The sequence below is a fragment of the Triticum aestivum genome, chromosome 5B (genome assembly GCF_018294505.1).
Source record: "Triticum aestivum cultivar Chinese Spring chromosome 5B, IWGSC CS RefSeq v2.1, whole genome shotgun sequence".
In the NCBI taxonomy this organism is placed as follows: Eukaryota; Viridiplantae; Streptophyta; class Magnoliopsida; order Poales; family Poaceae; genus Triticum; species Triticum aestivum.
Window position 1 is genome coordinate 76243486 of NC_057807.1, and position 21872 is coordinate 76265357.

Below are 21872 nucleotides of genomic sequence, written 5' to 3' on the forward strand. Positions count from 1 at the left end.
TTGCTCCCATGATCTCGGAGTGAGACCGCGAGAGTTGTTAATCTTTGATAAAGCTCTCAAGGTTCTTCATCTTCAATCATGGCAAACTCATTGGCTTCATCTTGCACCACTTCAAAGTTTCAGCGTTGAATGCTTGCACTTCCCTGTACAAGGAAACAACATGCTCCCATGCTTCCTTGGCCACGGTGAAATGTCAGAGATGCGCAATATCTTCAGGAGGAATAGCTTCTTGGATAATGAAGAGAGCGAACTCGTTGAATTCATGATCCACGACTTCTCTAGGAGTGAAGTTGCTTGGATCGTGCGGGTAGAAACCTTGCTCAATAATTCTCCAAAGATTAGTAGAACTATGATTTAAATGACGTTTAAAGCGACACACCCAAGCGGAAAAATCCTCATTTTTCACAAGCTTAGGAGGAGGATCAACATGATTCATATGCGTGGAGGGAACCGGTCCTCCATAGGTGAGGGGAGGTTCAACATGGGCAAAGATGCCACTCCCACTCTTACCACTAGGCAAAGGAACTTGTCCACAACTACCTTTCTCCTTATTGGAGTTAGCATCCGCCACCTTGTTAGCAGGATCAACCACTTCCAACGGTGCGGAGGATAATTTAAGGCCATCAAGAAACTCCTTAAACATGCCTTTAACCTCAGTCGTCATGGAGGTTTTCAATGTGTCCAAAGCCGCATTGAACTCCTCAGGAGAGACCGAGGAACCCCCATCGGCCATAGACGAGGATGGATTCACACCGGAGTGCTTCTCCCCCTCGTCTACCGTGTCAACTGTGAATAGGCAACTGACAATTTTTAGCTTTTCTTTACCAAATTAAACTTAGCATCAAAGTAGGTTGTCTAGATGTGCAACTAGGTGAGTAAACTATATGATGCAACAATAACAAGCACACAAGCAAGCAAGGGATACAATACAATAAAAGTTTGCACAAGTAAAGGTAAGAGATAACCAAGAGTGGAGCCGGTGGAGACGAGGATGTGTTATCGAAGTTCCTTCCCTTTGAGAGGAAGTACGTCTCCGTTGGAGCGGTGTAGAGGCACAATGCTCCCCAAGAAGCCACTAGGGCCACCGTATTCTCCTCATGCCCTCACACAATGCGAGATGCCGTGATTCCACTATTGGTGCCCTTGAAGGCGGCTACCGAACCTTTACAAACAAGGTTGGGGCTATCTCCATAACTTAATTGGAGGCTCCCAACGACACCATGAAGCTTCACCACAATGGAATATGGCTCCGAGGTGACCTCAACCATCTAGGGTGCTCAAACACCCAATAGTAACAAGATCCGCAAGGAATTAGTGGGGGAAATCAAATTTCTCTTGGTGGAAGTGTAGATCGGGGCCTTCTCAACCAATCCCTATAAAATCAACAAGTTTGATTGGCCATGGAGAGAGATCAGGCAAAATGGAGATTTGAGCAACAATGGAGCTTGGGGAGGGAAGAGGTGGTCTTCTTGGGGAAGAATACCCTCTTTATATAGTGGGGGAAAAGATCCAACTGTTATCCCCTTTCTCAGCCCGCACGGCGCGGTACTACCGCACAAGGCTGCGGTACTACCGCACAAGGCTGTGGTACTACCACATAGTGTTGCGGTACTACCATTGCATAGTGCGGTACTACCGCTTGTGCGGTAGTGACCAGGTGAGGGCATGTTGCACAGGAGAACGAGCGGTAGAACCGCCGGAGCGGTACTACCGCGCGCCCCTACGGTACTATCATAAGGCAGGTATCAACTGGCACTGAAAATGCATAGAAGTAATAAATTATTCCCGTAATAACTTCCGTTGAGGTTGAAACTGTGCAAAAATTCGGCACGGTACTACCGGGCAGCCGTCGCGGTACTACCACGTAAGGGTGGATGTAAAAAATTACATCCGCGCCTACTACCGCATATATCAGCTTTAGGGTTGGAGGCAGCGGTACTACCGCTCACCAGGAGCGATACTACCGCTGGCCCCTGCAGTACTACCGCTCACTTGAGCAGTACTACCGCACGCCACAGAAGCTTAAGCATTTGGCAACCTTCAAAATGCAAAGACATGGATAAACGTACGATGCTCCATCAAAGCGAAGGAAAGGTGGTGCAAAGGAACAGATGTGTATGTGTTGATTCCACCCTAACCTTTCCAAAGCGGACCCCCTCTCAATAGTGCGGCTTTCCTATGACTCAAATTCACCAAAAAGAAATGTAGAGAACAGCCGTCTTCGATAGGCTCCAAGGGGCACCAAATCGTCTTGTGCCTAGACATGAGATATCTGAAATGCTCAATGCACATGATTAGTCCGCAAATGCACTGTCATCAATCACCAAAACCACTTAGGGAGAAATATGCCCTTACACCTACCACATACATGTTTCAGCGAGTGCCAAGGGCACAGAGGTCTTCAGCAGTGCTAGTTGTCAGTGACACCGGGACTACTCTTTCAGTACCTGCAGCAACTGCCACTGTTGCACCTCCAGTTTCAACTCCTCCAGCTCCACATACCTCTACTGAAGCTTTTGCAGACGGACTCCTATCCACGCCATCTATGCACACCAGAGCAACCAGCCAGAAGACCACTTCAGGAGCTCCCAAAGATCGTGCCTAGAGTGCCGCATAACACTATGCATTTTAAAGCTTTTTGGTAACTTGTTGCCAAAGGGGGAGAAAGTGTATAGATCATTAGGCCGAGAGAGAGAGACAGAGAGAGAGAGAGAGAGAGAGAGTGTGTGTGTGTGTGTGTGTGTGTGTGTTTTGCCTTTTGTTGCCTCTCTTGCTACTTTGGTCATTTTCTTTGATAATTTTCTTGTTTGATTCATGCTACAATATTAGTGTTATGTGTATGAGATACTCTTGTGATCATGTGTTTGATCATACTATACCTTAATGTGTGCTTGCATGATGCTATCTATGATATTTGTGTATGATCAATCATGTTTATCCTTGGTGATGAGTGCATATTGTTTATATCTTATCATTTTGAGGGCTCCACCAAGATGTATGTGACATGGAAGAGTGAAACATGATCCTAATCGATTGTGCATTTGCATTCAAAAGCAAATCTTAAATAGTGCACAAATCTAGGGGGACCTCTTTCTTATCACATACTTCTCTAAGCGACGATGTATTTCATTCATATTATCATTTGTCGAAGCTTTGATCTATATGTTGTCATCAATTACCAAAAAGGGGGAGATTGAAAGTGCAACTAAACCCCGGGTCGTTTTGGCAATTCATAACAACATATAGCTCATTGAACTAATATCCATTCAAATTAAATATTCCAGAAAGTTCAATGATTGGCATGGCATGGACTAGAGATGTGGACCCCCCAAAATGCTAAGGACAAAGATTGGCAAAAGCTCAAGACTCTTCATTTTCATTTTAGTAACCCAAGATCACATTGAGTCCATAGGAAAACCAATACTATTAAAAGGGGATAAGGTGTTGCTTAATGGTCTACTTGCTCAAAGTGCTTAGTGATATTGCTCCAAAACCCTTGCCACTTTCTCATTTCCACATATGTCCAAAACTCAAAGTCAAACTCGGCCCCACCGATTTGATCTATCCGGCGCCACCGAGTTCAGTTGGCATAGCCACTGCCAGAAACCCTAGACAATTCGGTCTCATAGATATGGATCTCGGTCTCACCGAGATGGCATTGCAAACTCTCTGTTTCCCTTCGTAATATTTCGGTCTCACCGAAATGAGCGATCGGTCCCACCGAGTTTGCCTGACCAACTCTCTGTTTGCTCATTGCTGAAATCGGTCTCACCGAGTTCATGCAATCAATCTCACCGAGATGAGGTTTTTCCCTAGCCCTAGCACATCGGTCCCACCGAGTTGATCACACCGAGATACCTAACGTTCACATTTTGAACTAAATCGATCTCAACGAGTTCTTCTATTTGGTCTGACCGAGTTGGGTCAAATGTGTGTAACGGTTGGATTTTGTGTGGAGGCTATATATACCCCTCCACCCCCATCTCCATTTGTGAGAGAGTCATCAGAATGTGCCTACACTTCCACTACTCATTTTCTGAGAGAGAACCACCTACTCATGTGTTGAGACCAAGACATTCCAATCCAACCACAAAAATGTTGATCTCTAGCCTTCCCCAAGTTGCTTTCCACTCAAATCATCTTTCCACCATAGCCAAATCCGTGAGAGAGAGTTGAGTGTTGGGGAGACTATCATTTGAAGCACAAGAGCAAGGAGTTCATCATCAACACACCATCTATTACCTTTTGGAGAGTGGTGTCTTATAGATTGGTTAGGTGTCACTTGGGAGCCTCCGACAAGATTGTGGAGTTGAACCAAGGAGTTTGTAAGGGCAAGAAGATAGCCTACTTCGCGAAGATCTACCCGAGTGAGGCAAGTCCTTCATGGGCGATGGCCATGGTGGGATAGACAAGGTTGCTTCTTCATGGACCCTTCATGGTGGAGCCCTCTGTGGACTCGCGCAACCGTTACCCTTTGTGGGTTGAAGTCTCCATCAACGTGGATGTAAAATAGCACCACCTATCAGAACCACGACAAAAATCTCTATGTCTACATTGTGTTTGCCTTCTCCAAACCATTCCCTTTATCTTCATATGCAATGTTTTACTTCCCGCTACTTCACTCTTAGAATTGCATGTGTAGTTTGGTTGCTTGACTTGTGCTAAGTTGTTAAAATCTGTCAACACTTACAATTAGGAAAAGGCTGGATTTTTATTTGGTCAAGTAGTCTAATCACCCCCCCCCCTCTAGACCTATTTTCGATCCTACAAAGGGGGACTGTTGAAGCAGGTTTTTTGTGCTCAACTCCCCAAATACCAAGAAATTGTTGGGGAAAGGGGAGCATCTACAACCAACCCCCACTTTATCCCTCTAGGTTCGAGCGAACAACCCGAATAGTGTCCGGACAGAAGAAGAAAAAAAGTAATTCGGTTGGATTTCAAATTTCCCTTGTATGTTCGTGTTGTGAACCCTCATATTCAGCCCATATATGGAGAGGATGGGCGTCCAGGCGTGTCCGGGCAGTCCAAATCGTTGGATTTGGCCCACACATACCACTTTCTCTCTTTATTTATTCTTTGTCTTGATAGAAGAGCATGTATGCAATATTCCTATTGGGCGCGAAGTGGAGGACACACGGGCTTGGCATCTAAAAGGAAATGGTTTGCGCATAAAGCGTTGATTTCAATCCAGCGAGTTCAAATATGGCAGCTGGATCTGAAGAGAAATCAGAAAACACTGAAAGAAACTTTGGAGTCGTTAAAATATGTGTTGAATATTATATGTACGAGTGTGCTATGTTGGGCTTGCAATTAGCGAACGGCTAGATGTTCGAGTCGAACACGTGTAACCCGGGCCTATTATTTAAAGGCACCGCGTAGTATCCAAATAGACTAGACATAAATTGTAGGCTAAAATAGAGATCATGAGAGGGAACGTCCAGACGCCCGTGGCAGGTGTCGGTGCTAAAATCGGCAGATCTCGGGTAGGGGTGCAAAGCTTGGTGGATGTAAAACCCTACTTCCTACTTCTTATATATTGATTGTGATGGGATACGGAGTACATTATGATCCACCTTGAGATTGTATGAAGATTTTCTAAGTTCTAAACCTTACGATCGTGCCTCTACAGACTAAACCCCATGGCTTATATAGACGTCGGAGGTATTTAGGGTTTACAAATGGTTGGTTACGATCTTGGGATAAGCATGTCGATCCTTCAGATACATCGTGAAGTGTACGCCAAGTCTTCGAAGATCTTCATTTGGATGACAGTGAGGGTATCAGCCTAGTCAGGACCCATTCGACCACCGGTGGGTCCTCGACCCAGCCTATGGCCAAGCCGGCCGTCATGATGTGCACCCCCTAATCCGGGACACCGTCAGCAGGGGTGGCCGAGCCAACCGTGGCATGACAGTCGGAGTCGCATACATTTTAAACCGGGTTCCTACTAACCGGGCGGCTTTCATCAAGCACGTTGGAATTCATCAAAGTTTGGATAAATAATAGCACAAATCATCCAAAATAGTGTGCAAATATGTCTAGTACAACAATATTCTAATTCAACTGGATGTTCAACAAGTTTTTCATGGATAGATCAAATTCAATGATACTAGCTCCAGTTCCGGCACATGTTGTCCCACACATACTGTCCTTGAGCTTCGTCCAACAATGCATGTGCGTGAATGGTCTACCCTTTGGCATGTAGTACATCATGACAACGCGTGCAGGCTACACAATGTGTAGAGCAACAATGAGTAATTGAATGAATCAACCAACATGCAGAGCAAGAAGAAGCAAAACCTATGATATCCATGGTTGTCGAGCGCAATGTCCACATTGCCTCTAGGCGATCAACCGCGACACAATACTTTGTGACGGAGTTCTGGATCGTGTACCATCAATACGCTAATGACTTCACATTGCGTTCATGCATGATGTGCATCGTAGGGCGCAAAGTGCTTTCGTGCATGAAACGAACCATGCACGCGCTGCCAAAAGAGCCCCCTTCTACTCCTGCCTACAAAGTCCACAGATATGGCCAACCACGCATCGCACCACAAGTCATCCTCCATGGTTGAGTACCCTGCCATCCTTCTTACTCTAAAAACGACATGAAGTTCGAAAACATGTAGGGCGTGGTGTCCAACATGGACATCGTCGACCAGGAGGGGCGGAGGGGTACCTGGCTGCGGACGGACCCTGGGTGGACGACACCGTAGTGCAAGGCGAGCGGGCGCTTGGGCGGTGGCTGCGAACGTCCGACAATGCCTGGGTGGCGCCAGGGGAGGTGCAGCGGCGACGAGAAGGAGGTCGCGGATGCAAAGCAGGGGGGCAAGGGCGGAATGGAAGAGAATGGGATCGAGAGGTGGATTTGAGTGGGCGTTGTAGTGCAAGGCGAGCAGACGCTTGGGGTGGTGGCTGCGGACGTCCGACAATGGCTGGGTGGAGGCAGGGGAGGTGCAGAGGCAACGGTGTAGGAGGCCACAGATGCAAAGAAGGGGGGAGGGGAGGCGGTGGCGGTGCCAAAACTGTTGTCTTGCATAGTCAATTTAAAACTAAGTAGTCAAATATATGAATTTATACAAATTTGTTTCAATATTTCTACACCTATATGGCAGTTTTATCAAAAAGTTGGGTAGTTAATTGACTACCCCAGCTTGTACGTGGCTTTGCCACTAGGCGGAGGGTCAAGGGCAGAATGGAAAAGAATGGGATCAGGAGGGGGATTTGAGTGGGCCGGGGAGTCCTACGTGGCGGCGGACTAACTCCCGCAAAGCCCCTCCATGGAAGAGAATGGGATCAAGAGGGGGTTTGAGTGGGCTGGGGAGTCCTACATGGCGGCGGTCTAACTCCTGCAAAGCCCCTCCAACAGTTTACTGAACTGATAGACAAAACATGTCTAATCAGGCGGTCCATACGGTGTGAGGGTAGACGCCGAAGATGCCTTAATATACGAGAGCTACATCCGGTTTCATGGGCTGGGGATTTTATCGAAGGAGTGGGGAGAATATCATGTAAGACCATCTCATGTATGCTCCCATGGTAACAATTTCAAAAGGTGAAATTTAAATGTTAAAAAAAATTCCAAAACAATTTGTGGATGTTCACAACACATGTGCCTACAATCCTTGAAAATTTCAGATCAAAATTCAAAGTACACACAGAATAAACAAAAAAAAAGGCAAACTCAGCATAATAGTGTCAATAAAGATAAAATCATGAACAGTTTAGATGGTTAGAGAAGCATCAAGGAGATGTGCAGAAACTAGCAATGTTTCAGCTTGAGAGCATCTTTGCGCTAGCCCCCTTGCGGAAACAATTTAGCAAGATTGTAATCCTATATATTCACTCAATGTTTCCAAAATAAAAAGAATTACCAGCATGCAGCCATAATTGTCAACGCCCCCAGGTTGGTTCCATTGCCGTCAAAGCCCTTGTTGAAGGGCATGCCAATCTAGAAGTCGTGATTGCTTACCAACAACCGTTTCTTCTCCTTACCATATGGGTGATGGACCATTAGGTAAAGTATTGAGCATGAAAGAGCCCGTAGATTACTGATCAAGTTTACAGCACCAAAAAGGCAACTAAACAGCACATCAAAGAACAGCTGTGCTCCAGAGTTTACACCACCGAAAGTATGGAAATCCTAATAATGGTCTCACGTGCTCAACAGATTAACAGGCCGAACAACAAAACCGAATTCATCACTAAATCCTAGTGTTTCATGTCCAGCTAGTACCCGTAGTTCGGCGGGTAGTGTGCCCCATAGCCTCCCCCATTGTGAGGGGTAGGACCTGCGCCGCCTGGAGGGGTTGCATACGACGGTCCTCCATACGGCGGGTATGAGTTGTAGCCCGAGTCAACTGGTTGGGAGGGAGGAGCGGGACCTGGTGGAGGAACTTGGGGAGAAGCTTCGGCCATGAAATTCTGCAAGGAGAAGATGGTGATCAATTTAATAGAAGACAGAAGACCTGCAAAGCGCAAATGACAAGCTACAGTATATGATATGATTTTATGGCTATGATGACATTATTGTAGCTTCTGAAATTATAATTTGAACCTTGGAAAATAAGCATCCATGCAAAAACATCTTATATTATGGGACGGAGGAAGTACATCTTAAGTACTCCCTCCATTCCACAATGTAGTGCGTCCGCGCTTCCGGAGATCTAAATTTGACCATACACTTAACCAACGAGACCGACTGCGGCGGGAGCAAAAATTATACCATTGAATTCGTAATTTTTGCTCCCGCTGCAGTCGGTCAATTCAGTGGTATAATTTTGCTCCTGCCACAGTCGGTCTCGTTGGTTAAATGTATGGTCAAACTTAGATCTCGGGAAGCGTGGGCGCACTACATTGTGGAATGGAGGGAGGAGTACTTTGTAATATATATAATGACAGTACTGAAGCTAGGAAATAGGATCCTCACCCTCATGCAATTTTAGCCTAAATGCAGACGGTGAATGCATGTGAAATTGATGCATTCGAAGAGGACAAATGAAAATACCTTGATCAGCTGCTGAGCAGTTTGAACTTGTGAGGCACTTCCTGCGATCTCGACCGTCATCTCCCCAGGAACACCTTCTTGAATACTTATTGTCGCACCACTATGCTTGCGGATATAGCTAATATTGGCACCAGCAGACCCAATCACAGCATCAGCATAGGAAAGAGGAACTTGCATTTTTTGCGAAATCTGTCAATAAACCAAACAAATTTTTGGAAAAGGCAGTGTAAGCAATAAACTAATAGGCATAAAAGAAGACATCATGTTCATAATGGTCAAATTTAAAGCAACTAACTTGAGAAGACCCATGCGATAGGTGTTGATTCCCTGAGGTAGGAGCAGCAGTTGGATTTGCATCACGTCCATATGAAGAAATCCCATAGTGCGGTTGCTTTTCCACATGGTGCACATCAGGAGGAGGATAATAGTTGTCTTGTGGCCGTGGCGGCATAAAATGTGGATTCCCACCATAACCTGGGCCACTGGGAGGAATGTTTGGTGGATGACTCCAGGGCGGAGGAGGACCCCACTGCTGAGGAGCAGGCATAGGTTGCTCTCTGGGCGCACTGTGCACTTTCATCTGTCAAGAAGGACAAGGTTTATTGGATACTTCTTTCAAGCAAACAATTCGCTGCATAACAGAAATCACTTACCTGCATTTCGAATAAAGGGAGAACACTACGGTCAACAAGAAATTTTCTCAAATGGCTTGCAATCAGTTCCACTGCTTTGTGAACATCATGAGGTTCACCTTGTATCTCGACAACTCTGTCATCATTTAGTGCTACAGGTGGCACATTCTCTGTGAAGGAAAAATTAGTAAATGGGCGTCATGTGAGAGTACATGCAAAACTAAGCCTAATGAAATTTCAGTACAGTTGATTAGCAACGATCTAGCAAACCAAGGAAAAATGTACAGAAACAAGCTGCAACAATCACCCCATCAAGCCAGAGGGGGTGGTGGCACATGCTAGGTACATTCTAGCATAACAACAACAACAAAGCCTGGGTAGGCTAGAGGTGAAACCCATAAGATCTCGCGACCAACTCATGATTCTGGCACATGGATAGCAAGCTTCCACGCACCTCTGTCCATGGCTAGTTCTTTGGTGATACTCCAGTCCTTCAGAACTCTCTTGCATGAATAGTAAAACTCAGATTCTAACATCTACTACCAGCCAGCAGAATTGAGTTCTTAAAGGGCAAGCTTTTGTCATGCGTGTGCATGAATTCCATATTTTAAAAATGCTTTTTAGCAAGTAAAGAATCAATACAAGAGGAAAATGGTTGATCATACAAGTATGCTAATCATAAATCATAAGCACCACTAGCGTATGGTACACTGTACGCGCACAATCAGTCGCGAAAAGCTAGGAAATAATTTGGAAGTACACATGGTTCCCACAACAGGTGCCTATGTCCTGATCCATACAGAAAAGGATAACAATGCAAAACATGAGTCAATCATCTTATCAGTTCAGTGACACAAACAGCATATGGCATGCCAGTAAACCACAAAAGAAAAATCACAGATCTATCCTTGGCTAGCTGAAGACAAGCAAGGAGCTACGAAACTTAGTACCGAGAGCAGAATAGGTCGTACCATACTATACTATAACAATATGGTGAAGCATTGCCATGCTGAGACAACAATACGGGGGAAATATGAATCTTACCAAGAATGCGGAGAGCACACTTTGAAGCATCCTGTATTGATTTAATGGTTGCTCCTTGCTTGCCAATCAGGCTGCCAGCTTGGGAAGCTGGCACAAGTAGCCGTGTTGGCCCTGCAGGACCAGCACCTCGCTGAGCCTGGTCGGTTTCACTGTCTAAACCATCTGTTATTCTATTATGTACTCTGAGCAGACCATCAATGGCTGGCGGAACGAGTGCATCTGGCTCATCCTTTGCTGAAATCATTACCTTTAAACAGGAAAACAGTGTCTAGATGTCAGCAAGGAGGCACACAAACATGTTGCACAAGGATGGATAATACAGGAAAACAATAATTAGTAGCAATATGCACGAGCATTGAGGAGACACAATATGGCATTGCAAGGATAAGCATATATTTCCATCCTACATTAGTTGGATGATGAAATGACCACAATGCTTACACTACACCTACTACTACCCCAACACCAAAATAATCAAAATGCTGCATGTTGCTAAACAAACTGAAGGGCATCCACATTTGGACACCTCCCGCATCTGATTCAGCCTAGGCAAGAACAGCTTATGTTCAGCTGGGCAGATTTTAGAATATCAATCCTTCCCTATTTTAGCACAATTTATCCAAGATGTGTTAATTGGGGCATGCTAGGATCATTCCTGCACTGCACCGTGGAATGCAATAGTATTTACTCTTTCTGGTAACATTTATATTAAATGTCTCAAAGAATAAAAATATGTGAAATAAAACTGCCAATTAAAGTAATCAGACTGCCAAACTTTGTGTTCCTATTGTGATTGCATAACTTCAGAGTTGTAAATAAGATCATGACATCTGATGCTGAAGTGGTTATGCACAGCACTATGGAGCAATATACTCCCCCCTTTCCCAAATATTTGTCTTTCTAGACATTTCAAATGGATTACAACATACGGATGTATGTAGACATATTTTAGAGTGTAGATTCACTCATTTTGCTTCGTATGTAGTCACCTGTTGAAATCTCTAGAAAGACAAATATTTGGGAACAGAGGGAGTACATTATAAGCCCAGAAATTTCTCATCCAACTCGATATACTTGCTCATTATTCAATTAATATTATTATTATTTTGGACTGTGAATGCTGCTTCAGTTAGTACGAATTCCTAAAATATTAAATACTAAAGAAAGTGTTATAAATGGCATTTTTACTTGCTGTTGACGGGCATGCACTTGTATATTTTGACTTTGAAGATATCGTCATTTTCTGAAAGAACCATCTAGGATTTAATGAAATGGTTAGGATTAAGCTTTTTCATACTATTTTAGCCCTGTAAATTTTGCTAACTGATTTCCTTTTGGCCAAAAAATCAAACGGGTCATGGAATTACCAGCCAATATGTGGAGCTTCTTGACAGGGATCTTCATCCAATACCCAAAAGACTTAAAATCGTATTTGCAGCAGATGAGCACAAAACTGAATCTGGTAACCATGACTGTTCGTCTATTTTGGATACAAAATGGGATATGACTTGAGGCCTTAGGCTGCAGTGAGAACCTGCAAAGATTAGTTTCTTACTGTTATCGTCACCATTAAGTTTTCGACTTAATGTCACTCTATGGATAGTTTGCTTGTTTTGGGTTTTACAGGTTCCATACTTGTGCAGAAACTTCTATGGATACTAGCATAAATATCAATGTCTTGTGTTGTCCTGTTATAATTATTTTTTATTTGCATTACAAATATCAATATTTACAATTATAACTATTCAGCTCTTTTTGTAGCAAGAACATCCAAAATTATCCACACGGTTCATGAATAAATCTGGAAGCTTGCTAGGATTTTGACAATTATACATAATGTTCTTAAGTTGGCCGATAGCAGTACTCCTACCATATGATCAATCATTTTATTCTAGAAAAGTATTTCAGAGTGCAACAATTACTTTATATCCATGTAAAATCCAAAATTATCAATAGCTGCTTCCGGACTAAACTAACTCTTTGTTAGGACTTCACTTAACTAGTCAAACCAATATCAAAATATTCGCTTGCTCCTTGCTGGTTGCTGCAACAAAGGCATACAGCCATTCCATATAAGCAGGTGGTTCATATTGCATTGTTTTTTATGAACAATACAAAATGTAAAAAGTATTTTTATAATATCTTTGATGATCCAATCTTCCAAATTGTAAACCTTCAGTCTGATTTAGCAGTGATAGTGATCATAATTAAATGGAGCACTATTAAGCCCCAGATTCACGAGTCTTAACTATTTTTGAAACTTTCAGAAGCATCTGAAACAGATTGCCTCTTTCAGAACTCAAGGACAGTAAGCATCCCTAATTGAGCAATTGGTTCCTTATAAGAGCAAAATCAATCTGCAACTACAAATGTACATTAATACGGCATTGTACAGCATACAAATTGAGAACCAGTGGTTCTTTTCATATCTATGATTTTTCAAGTGCGAGACTTACTAAGGCCTTCCGTTGCCAATTACTATAGGCATCTACAAGTAAACTATAGCACAGTAAGACAACATATACACAAACGTTCTGAACTTCTGATAACCCGGTAAATAAGAATGTGAGAAGGCACACCAACACAGAATATAATTGTAAGGTGCTGTACAGTCCTATAGCTACCATATAGTTGTAAGGCTTGCTAGCACATCAGTCCTTCAAGACAGCCACAAAAACAGATGACCATTATGCAACGAACCAATATACCTCTGCATTGTTCTATTAAAGCAACCATAGAACAAAAAAAGGCAACAAATCAACCTTGGCTTTCACATATACTCAGGATGCCTAGAAGGCACAGACCTACAACACTACTGAAAACTGTGATAATAACAATCCAAGATGGTACAAGAGAATGAAGAACTCACAGCTCTTTCTGGAACACCTGGTGGGCCATCAAGAATCTTTATGCGGGCTTTGGATTCATCACACATTCTTTTGATAAATTCCCCTTTGCGGCCAATGAGCGCACCCACCTTTTGGGCAGAAACCAGTACACGGAACACACTTTCTCCAGGCCACCCAGGCCATTTCGTGTCTTCCGTCTCCACATTGGCCAGTTGCTCTGCTTCAGCTGGCTCTTCAAGTGAACGGATAGCCTGGTCCTCGCTATTTTGATCCCCCATATCCTCATCTTTTACAGTCACCTGTGCTTCATCACTCGGGTTCCCAGATTCTTCGTTGTTTGTGCCTTTGGGTTCCTCATCAGATGTATTTTCCGCTTCTTCCTTGATCTGCTCTGGCACATCACTCTCAGGATTGGCTTGTTCCTCAATGCTAGCATCGGCTTGCTCACCGCTGGTAGGTTCAGGGATCTCGCTCATCTCATGCTCCGTAACAGCAGGAGTCTCAGCAGGCCCATCCATAATCTCTGCAACACACAACAAAAAACCACTGTCAACCACAGCCAAGTAGCATAAACTCTCTGCACATACTCTAGATGCGCTAGCCACAGCATCACCTAAACCTTGCGCGGGCCAGAGCATGCACGGTGAAACCACTAAAAAAAACAACCAGACGTTGCTCTAGACCTCACTAAGCACACAGGCCGCGGATCCGCGCGCAAACCCTAAGCGTCGGTCGCCAAGGAGCGACGTGGAGGGCGCACGGCCTCCGAACCCTAAATCCGGAGCACTGGAGCCCGCGCGCGCGCCACCATGCCCCGAACCGCGCGTCCGCATCCAGTGTAAGCTACCACACACGCGCGCTCGTGCAAGGCTACAGCCGCCAGCCAGCTATTCGCCTACGCTCGACCGCGCGAGCAAGCTACAGGGTTACGGGTGGCAGAGCGCGGGTGAGAGGGGAAGCGAGAGAGTGCAGAGCGTGAACCTTGTACGGACGTAGAGGCAGCCCTCGCCGGAGAGGAAGGACGGCCGCCGCCGCCGCCGCCGCCGGAGTGGTGGGGGCGAGGGTTTTGACGGGAGCGAAGGAGCACGGGGGGAGGGGAAGGGTGAGGACTTGGGTCAAGAGCGGGTTGTGTGCTCGTGCGCTTGCCGTTTTCGACATAGCTATATACTAGTAACGCTGCGGCGGCCCTGCAGGCCGGGCCCAAACGAGTCCCTGGGCCTTGGCTTTTCGCGTTTCTCTCATGGGCCGGGCCGGGCCGGGTGGGAGGTGGGCCCCACCGAGCCAGTAGTGCCCGAGTTAGCTCGTTCGTTTGTTTCGTGGTGGACTCATGAGTCATGTCGTCTTCCTCGCCACCACACCACACCACTGCAGTGCCGTCGCGTCATCTCCCACCTCCCACATCGGGCCAGCGGAAGCAGCAGCTGCGTGCGGAACCAACCATGCTCCCCTTCATCCTCTCCCTCCTGCTCCTCGCCGGCGCCGCGGCGGTGGGCCAGGGCCACGACGACGCGGCGGCGCGGCGGACGATGGAGGAGTTCGCCGGCTTCCCCGCCTCCGACGACGGCGAGGGCGGCCGCGCCTCCCCCTTGCGCGTAGACTCCGACAGCCTCCAGCGTCAGGTACACGGTGCCGTTCCATGCTCCTCCTCCTCCTTCCCCCTTGCGCTGCTTTCCCGTCCCTCGCGCCGGCCAGGCCGCCGGTGACCGCGGACGTGGCGCGCGCAGTATTAGTGAACTGTGATCCGCGCGCGGCCCCCATCTAATTGGTGCGCGATGATATGTTGGGGTTAGCAATGTGGTGGTGATGATTTTCTCTTCCGCTTTGGTTGCGCAGATTGATGAACTGGCCTCGTTCTCCGACTCGCCGGCGCCGTCGGTGACGCGTGTTCTGTACAGCGACAGGGATGTGCAAGCTCGAAGGTGAGGATACCGCAGGCAGTTAAAATTTCCCGTGCCCCTGACTCGTGAGGGTTAGCTATGTTCCCTGGTCACGAGAGTTAGCGAGTAGTTGCAATTAAAATAGCTTCGTTCGCCTTTACTCTGATTGCCTCCAGTTTTCTTGGAGTCAAATTGGCTTGTTATTCATTTCAAACTCGACAAAAATTTATTTCATTTACATATAATTAATTGATCACTCTGGATTATTATGTTCTGAATTTACGTTGCTTCTGGTTTCACAGACTGACCGTCAAATTTTGAATGGTTCTGTACAAAGTTAAAAAAAACGCTAGGCATTAATTGTGAGTTTTTGCCACTGCCTTGTGCTTTTCTGACCAAAGGGCACACTTAAGCGCAATTATGCGCACATTAAGCGCAATTAACGGCTAGGCATTTTGCTATCGCCTAGAGCCTAGGCGTGCCTTTTGTAACTACTATGGTTGTGTGTACAGTATACATGCTGTTGGCCCGTGACAGCGTGCATTTCTGCCTAGTAGCTACCCTATGCTGATCATTGATCTCTTCTCTTAATGCATATATAGGTATATTAAAGGGATAATGAAACAGCTTGGCCTCTCTGTTCGAGAAGATGCCGTTGGCAACATATTTGGCCGCTGGTGAGTTGGTATTTGATACCTCTGGGATTCTGTTGTTGGTTTATGTATCTGAATTTGAAAGTTGTTAGCAATGGACAATTGCAAACGATTCTTCGCCAATCAGCTTTGAATTTATATGATTTGTATGGTTGGAGTTATAGCTTTACCATGCAGCTCATTTTTCTTTGCTCGAGTTGCCGAACTGATAATTTATTGGCATGATAGGGATGACCGCATCTGATAATGTACCAATTATGAAATTACTTTTATTACTGTTCTTGTTCCCAGTTCGGATTTACTTGATGTGCCGAAACTCTCGGCATTGGACTTGATATGTACGAAAGGAACATATTTCTGCTGGCTAATTGTGTTTCACATTGTAACAGTGTGTTTGTTTCTACAGGGTGGGTTCTGAGGCAGAACTAGGAGCAGTTGCAACTGGTTCTCATGTTGATGCCATTCCATTTTCAGGCAAATATGATGGGGTTGTTGGTGTTCTGGGTGCTCTTGAGGCAATCAGTGTGCTACAACGGTATGAATTCTGTGTACTAATTTTTTTCATCATTTTTTGAACATAAATTTCATTTTTCCCTTTTTTTTAATTGATATTTGGCCATTGTACATGTTTATGTTTACCTTCCTTTTATTCAAAGTGTCAGATGGTTAAACTGCACTTGAGACCACATAAGGCTATACAAATATTAGATTTAGTTATACTTTCATATTGAAGAAAACCTGGCATTTTTTTCAATGTTGTCACACCCTCGGAGACATGACTCCAGGCTAATATAAATGTGAACTCCATTGTGATTTTCATCTTCAGAAAAACCTTACGTGCTTAGCTTGAATGTGTCATACAGGTCTGGTTTCCAGCCAAAAAGATCCTTGGAGGTTATTATGTTTACATCAGAGGAGCCTACACGATTTGGAATTAGCTGCTTGGGAAGGTTCACCCTCATTTACCACAAGTTACATGTTATTCTAATAAATGCTATCAATTCTGCTTGAGCTAATTGTCACTTGGTCTTAATTTGTGGGTTCTCATCTGTGCACTCTTTGAAAATGTGCAGCCGCTTAATGGCAGGGAGCGAGGAACTAGTTCAATCACTAAAAAGGACAGTTGACAACCACAATGTATCATTTGTTGATGCTGCTGACTCTGCTGGCTACAAGATACACCCAGATGATCTACATAATGTGTTTTTGAACCAAGATGCATATTTTGCTTTTATAGAATTGCACATTGAGCAGGGCCCCATTTTGGAAAAAGAAGGTCGGATTTGTTTTAGTTGTATCAGTACATATGTGGTTCGAAACATCTCTTACTCATGTCTGTTCTTATGAACAGGCATCCCAATTGGTATTGTAACTGCCATTGCTGCTCCTGCAAGTATTAAGGTGGAATTTGAAGGGAATGGGGGTCATGCTGGAGCAGTGCTAATGCCCGCAAGGTTAGCATCCATTTTTTGGCGTTACTGTTGAAGGGTCTCCACATGTATGTATGGTAAAGAGCCGAAGCAGTGTTTTGCAGAAATGATGCTGGATTGGCGGCAGCTGAGCTGGCATTAGCAGTTGAGAAACATGTTTTGGAATCAGGATCGATAGATACAGTTGGAACAGTTGGTATGTTTGATAAATTGGCTTTTATTTTCTAAGTCATGTGTAGTAGTACTAGCTCATGCATGTGCTACCGACTTATGTGTTCCTCTACAAAATGATTTGCAGTTGCACAAAGCATGTTTTGAATCCGGTGAATAGGATGCTTAGCCTGCATTTCCAAAATTATATTCATTTTAAGCCCTCTATGGATTGTAGGATTCCAATCCATATGATTTTTTCCTATAGATTGCCTTTGGATCAAAGAAATGGTGCTAGCGAATTCCTATGGATTTGATCCTATGCCTCAGTTCCATAAGAATTTGAACATCCACCCGAACCTCATTTTAAGATTTAATTACGTAGGATCAAGTCAATTTTCATGGGTTTCATCCAAATGACTATTCTGCAGATTTTCTGTGTTGTGCAATCCTCTGTTTTGCACCAGCAAGCGTATCAAATTCCTGTGGTTTTCCTATTCCTATGTTTCCTATATCTGTATTGAACCTTCCTTTGATCATTTCTTTGTTCAACTGTTAAAATAAATGCACATCTGTTGAAATGCAGAATATGTATCCATATTTAGCTAAGCCATGAGGCTTAACAACTTGAAAACATTAAATGGATTTTGATGTTCTTATTGAGAAAAATAGTTTGATGCTTAAATAAAAGGAATAGTGAGCATGGTTTGTAGTTATCTGTTGTAGACTAGGAGCTCAGTTATATATTCAAATGTTTTTTTCATTGTGAAAGTATGCTCATGCAGCTACTGGTCAACCAACATCTTAAGAAGATGGTCAAGGAAGGCTTGCCCACATCTTATTTTTCTAACAGATTATTCTCATATAGGTATTCTGCAGCTACATCCCGGAGCTATCAATAGCATCCCAAGTAAATCACACCTAGAAATTGGTAGGAGCCTGTAACTTCCGCTACAACTATTGTTTTTCCTAAGGGGAAATGGTTTTTTTTTTCAACCAGTAAATCCAAAATATCATATGTACAGATATAAGAGATATTGATGAGAAAAGAAGGAATGATGTCATTGAGAAGGTTCACAAATCTGCCATTGACATATCAAAGATCCGTGGAGTAGAACTATCGGAATTCAAGATCATCAACCAGGATCCGCCTGCTCTGTCTGACAAATCAGTCATAAACGCAATGGAATTTGCTGCAAAACAGCTGGGCCTAGAATACAAATTGATGATAAGCAGAGCTTATCACGATTCACTCTTCATGGCCAGGTGAAGTACCAGGCCCCAACAGAGATTTTCTCATTTAGCAATATTTGCAACGTGGTGCTTTGTATCATTTTAGCGCATTCATTGTGAGTTCTCTTGAGTAACACATACACCTGTCTTTGCTCTGCAGAATATCACCAATGGGTATGATCTTCATTCCCTGTTACAAAGGTTTGTACTCTGCTCTTCCATAACGCTATCATATATTTTGTCAAAACGAAGATGCTGCAATGTCCGAGATGATGTAAAATCCGATACCAGTTCGGAAGTATATGCCATATGTTTTTTATAGTATAGATCCTGGTGGATATTGAAAAGTCAGGATATTGCTTCTGTATTTGGTGGAGACTTCAGTGATGTTTTTTTTAGGAACTAGACTTAAGTGATATGATGTTTAAGTTTAGAATGCACGAAGTAAAACTAACAAACGGCTACAACATAAATGGCTGCTGAATTCATTCTTCTTTTCTGAACGGTGCCTAACATATCTTTCTGGCTGCAGGATACAGCCACAAGCCCGAAGAGTTTGCGTCGCCGGAGGACATGGCAAACGGAGTTCAGATGCTAGCCTTGACAATGGCCAAACTGTCCCTGGAGTGAGCACGGCTTGGGGAGAAATCAAGAGGGACTAGAATGGTCAAAATTGTGATGTGATAACATGTGGCGTTGATTATGCACGTGAAACCACTTAAGGTCAAAATGTTGTCGTCTCATTCTAAAACCATTTTCCAGCCGTTCTCAATCTCTGGTGATTTTGTCCAGAAGAAAGGCCCCCTCTGATTGGCATGACTCGAAAAACATAGTAATAAGGAAACATAATAATTCCATCCCCTTGTTGAATCATACGGGAATGGAAAATGCGTGAAGGTGCAGCAGAAGGTCTCTGGTTGCAACATGGTCTGAACTTTACTGGAGGATTAATTGCTTGTCACAGGAACACGCTAAATCCAGGGACCCCTTTGGCTAAAATGATTTCCATGGGAAATTTGAAGGACTGGAAGTCATTAATAATTTTCCTCGATGTGTTGTTCGGTTTGTAGGTTTGACTTCTACAGCTTTTATTTTTTTTTCTAATAAAAGAAGATTTCTGTGCATTATATTTCATAGAAATTTCACTATTGACATAGACCTTTTGTTTTTCCTATGATGCAATCATTGCTGTCCCTATGATGTAATCAAACATATTTTGATGCAAATTATATCAGGTACTCCCTCCATTCCAAAATAGATGACTTAACTTTATACTAGTTTAGTACAAAGTTGAGTCATCTATTTTGGAACGGAGGGAGTAGGAAGCAAGTAGACGTGGCTCCTGCTGTTTTTTTCCCGTCCTAGGTGTTTTAGGATTTCTATATGGAGTTCTCTCTCAAACTGCATATGAAGTAGTCCTTCAAAACTTCCTATGGTACTCTTTCCCGCAAAAAAAAAGCTTCCTATGGTACTCAATCTTATACATACATAATAAAAAAGATCTGTGGAATATTCTCAAGAGCTAGGATCCTCTAAAATTTACATGAATTCCTATGTTTGAGAAAAAAAATTAACCGGCAAGCAGACGAAAGAGTTTGAGTGCATCATCGCTTGACAGCGGCCGTGACAGCGACTCGCGTTCCTTAGAGTTTGGCTGACCATAGGCGTGCCAAGTAAAATAAAAGGACTTCCCCCCCCCCCACACACACACACACAAAGTAAAACTAGTAGAACGCCCGTGCGTTGTTACGGGCTACAACGCATATAAATGAATCAAACAAATGGTTAAGGTCGTCTTCAAGGTCGAAGCTCATTTCTTACTCATACATCTGAGTTTTTGGACATCAAACGGGCGCCCAATAAGCTTCCAACAATTCAACCGTCTCGATAGTCCGGGCTTCCCAAATCCAAACCATATGCGGGGGAGAAATGTGGCTGTCCAGACTATTCGTCATGTTATCTCCAAGACGCGGGCCCAACACGAAAACCCCACCCCATGATGCACCCTTCCCTTTTCCTGTCGGACCCTTCCCTCCCAGCCGATTTCCCGTCGTAGCGGGACATTTCTCGCTAGAGCCCTCTCCATTAAAACCTGATGACGCCCATATCACCTTCGCCATGGTGCCCTCTCTTCTTTACAACATACTTCCCCATGGACCAACAAGGAGGAGTCCCCCGCCAAGCGCCTCGCTTTCCACCCCTGATCCCCGACCCATGTGTTCGTGCCGATCCGCCCCCCCCCCCCCTTCCCCGGTCAAAAGTGTAATCTCGACCAGTGAAAAACACATTTTCTAAAAGCCTAATCTCAACATTGAAAAACATCAGGAAAGGATTTAGGCGTGCACACAGCTTAATTAGTCCTAGCAAATCTATAACACCAGTAGTTCTTCAAATCACATTTTGTTTTAGATTGACACTAAACCATCTACTAAAAATGTCAAACTAAATAGGAACTCAGACGTATGTCCGTGCGTTGATATGGAACAAATGCAAGTAAATGAATCAACCAATTTATCTAAGCACATGCCTAATGTATGCCCTCTTTATCAATTTGTTTAGTAAATACTATGGGATTGGTCGCCAGAATAATTTTTGTGCCAACCGAATTTCATGTATGTCTTCTTCCTCTCTCGTTCATCCTCCTCTTCCCGTTCTTGCGACCCACACTCTTGAAGCCAGGCTAACTGTTGTCTTCTTCCTCTCCTTCGGCCTCCTCCTCCCACTCCACCGGCCTAACCGTAGTCCCCTGCGTACTTTGAGCCGATGTCGAGACTCATCAGCCAAGGCCGATCATCGTCATGACTTCATATTATAGAGTTTTAGATGTCCTTAACATGACTGAAACTGATTGACCAATGGTAGAACTGCCCTTAATATTTTGGGAGGACTGATGGTTATAGTTTGTTCCTTTAGCCACTCAGTTTTTGGGACTTGTACTACATAGTTAATGAGCAAGGCAAGACTAGTTCATATCTAGGATGCCAATGGATTAGG

General features: G+C 44.1%; 2 protein-coding genes across 2 annotated transcripts; one reads left to right on the forward strand and one right to left on the reverse strand.

Annotated features, from left to right (window-relative positions):
- Positions 1 to 8028: 8028 nt before the first annotated feature.
- Positions 8029 to 14886, reverse strand: LOC123110499 (flowering locus K homology domain). The gene is made up of 7 exons (XM_044531035.1): positions 14517 to 14886; positions 13556 to 14058; positions 10687 to 10933; positions 9664 to 9812; positions 9306 to 9590; positions 9011 to 9199; positions 8029 to 8427 (listed from the first exon to the last, which is right to left on the reverse strand). Exons 1-7 carry the CDS (start codon positions 14869 to 14871, stop codon positions 8233 to 8235), a joined length of 1923 nt encoding a protein of 640 aa, XP_044386970.1. The 5' UTR covers positions 14872 to 14886; the 3' UTR covers positions 8029 to 8232.
- On the forward strand, positions 14855 to 20006 carry LOC123110500 (ureidoglycolate hydrolase). The gene is made up of 12 exons (XM_044531036.1): positions 14855 to 15154; positions 15369 to 15454; positions 16015 to 16089; positions 16472 to 16600; positions 16929 to 17015; positions 17139 to 17341; positions 17417 to 17519; positions 17600 to 17691; positions 18514 to 18576; positions 18671 to 18911; positions 19039 to 19079; positions 19411 to 20006. Exons 1-12 carry the CDS (start codon positions 14870 to 14872, stop codon positions 19506 to 19508), a joined length of 1503 nt encoding a protein of 500 aa, XP_044386971.1. The 5' UTR covers positions 14855 to 14869; the 3' UTR covers positions 19509 to 20006.
- Positions 20007 to 21872: the final 1866 nt, after the last annotated feature.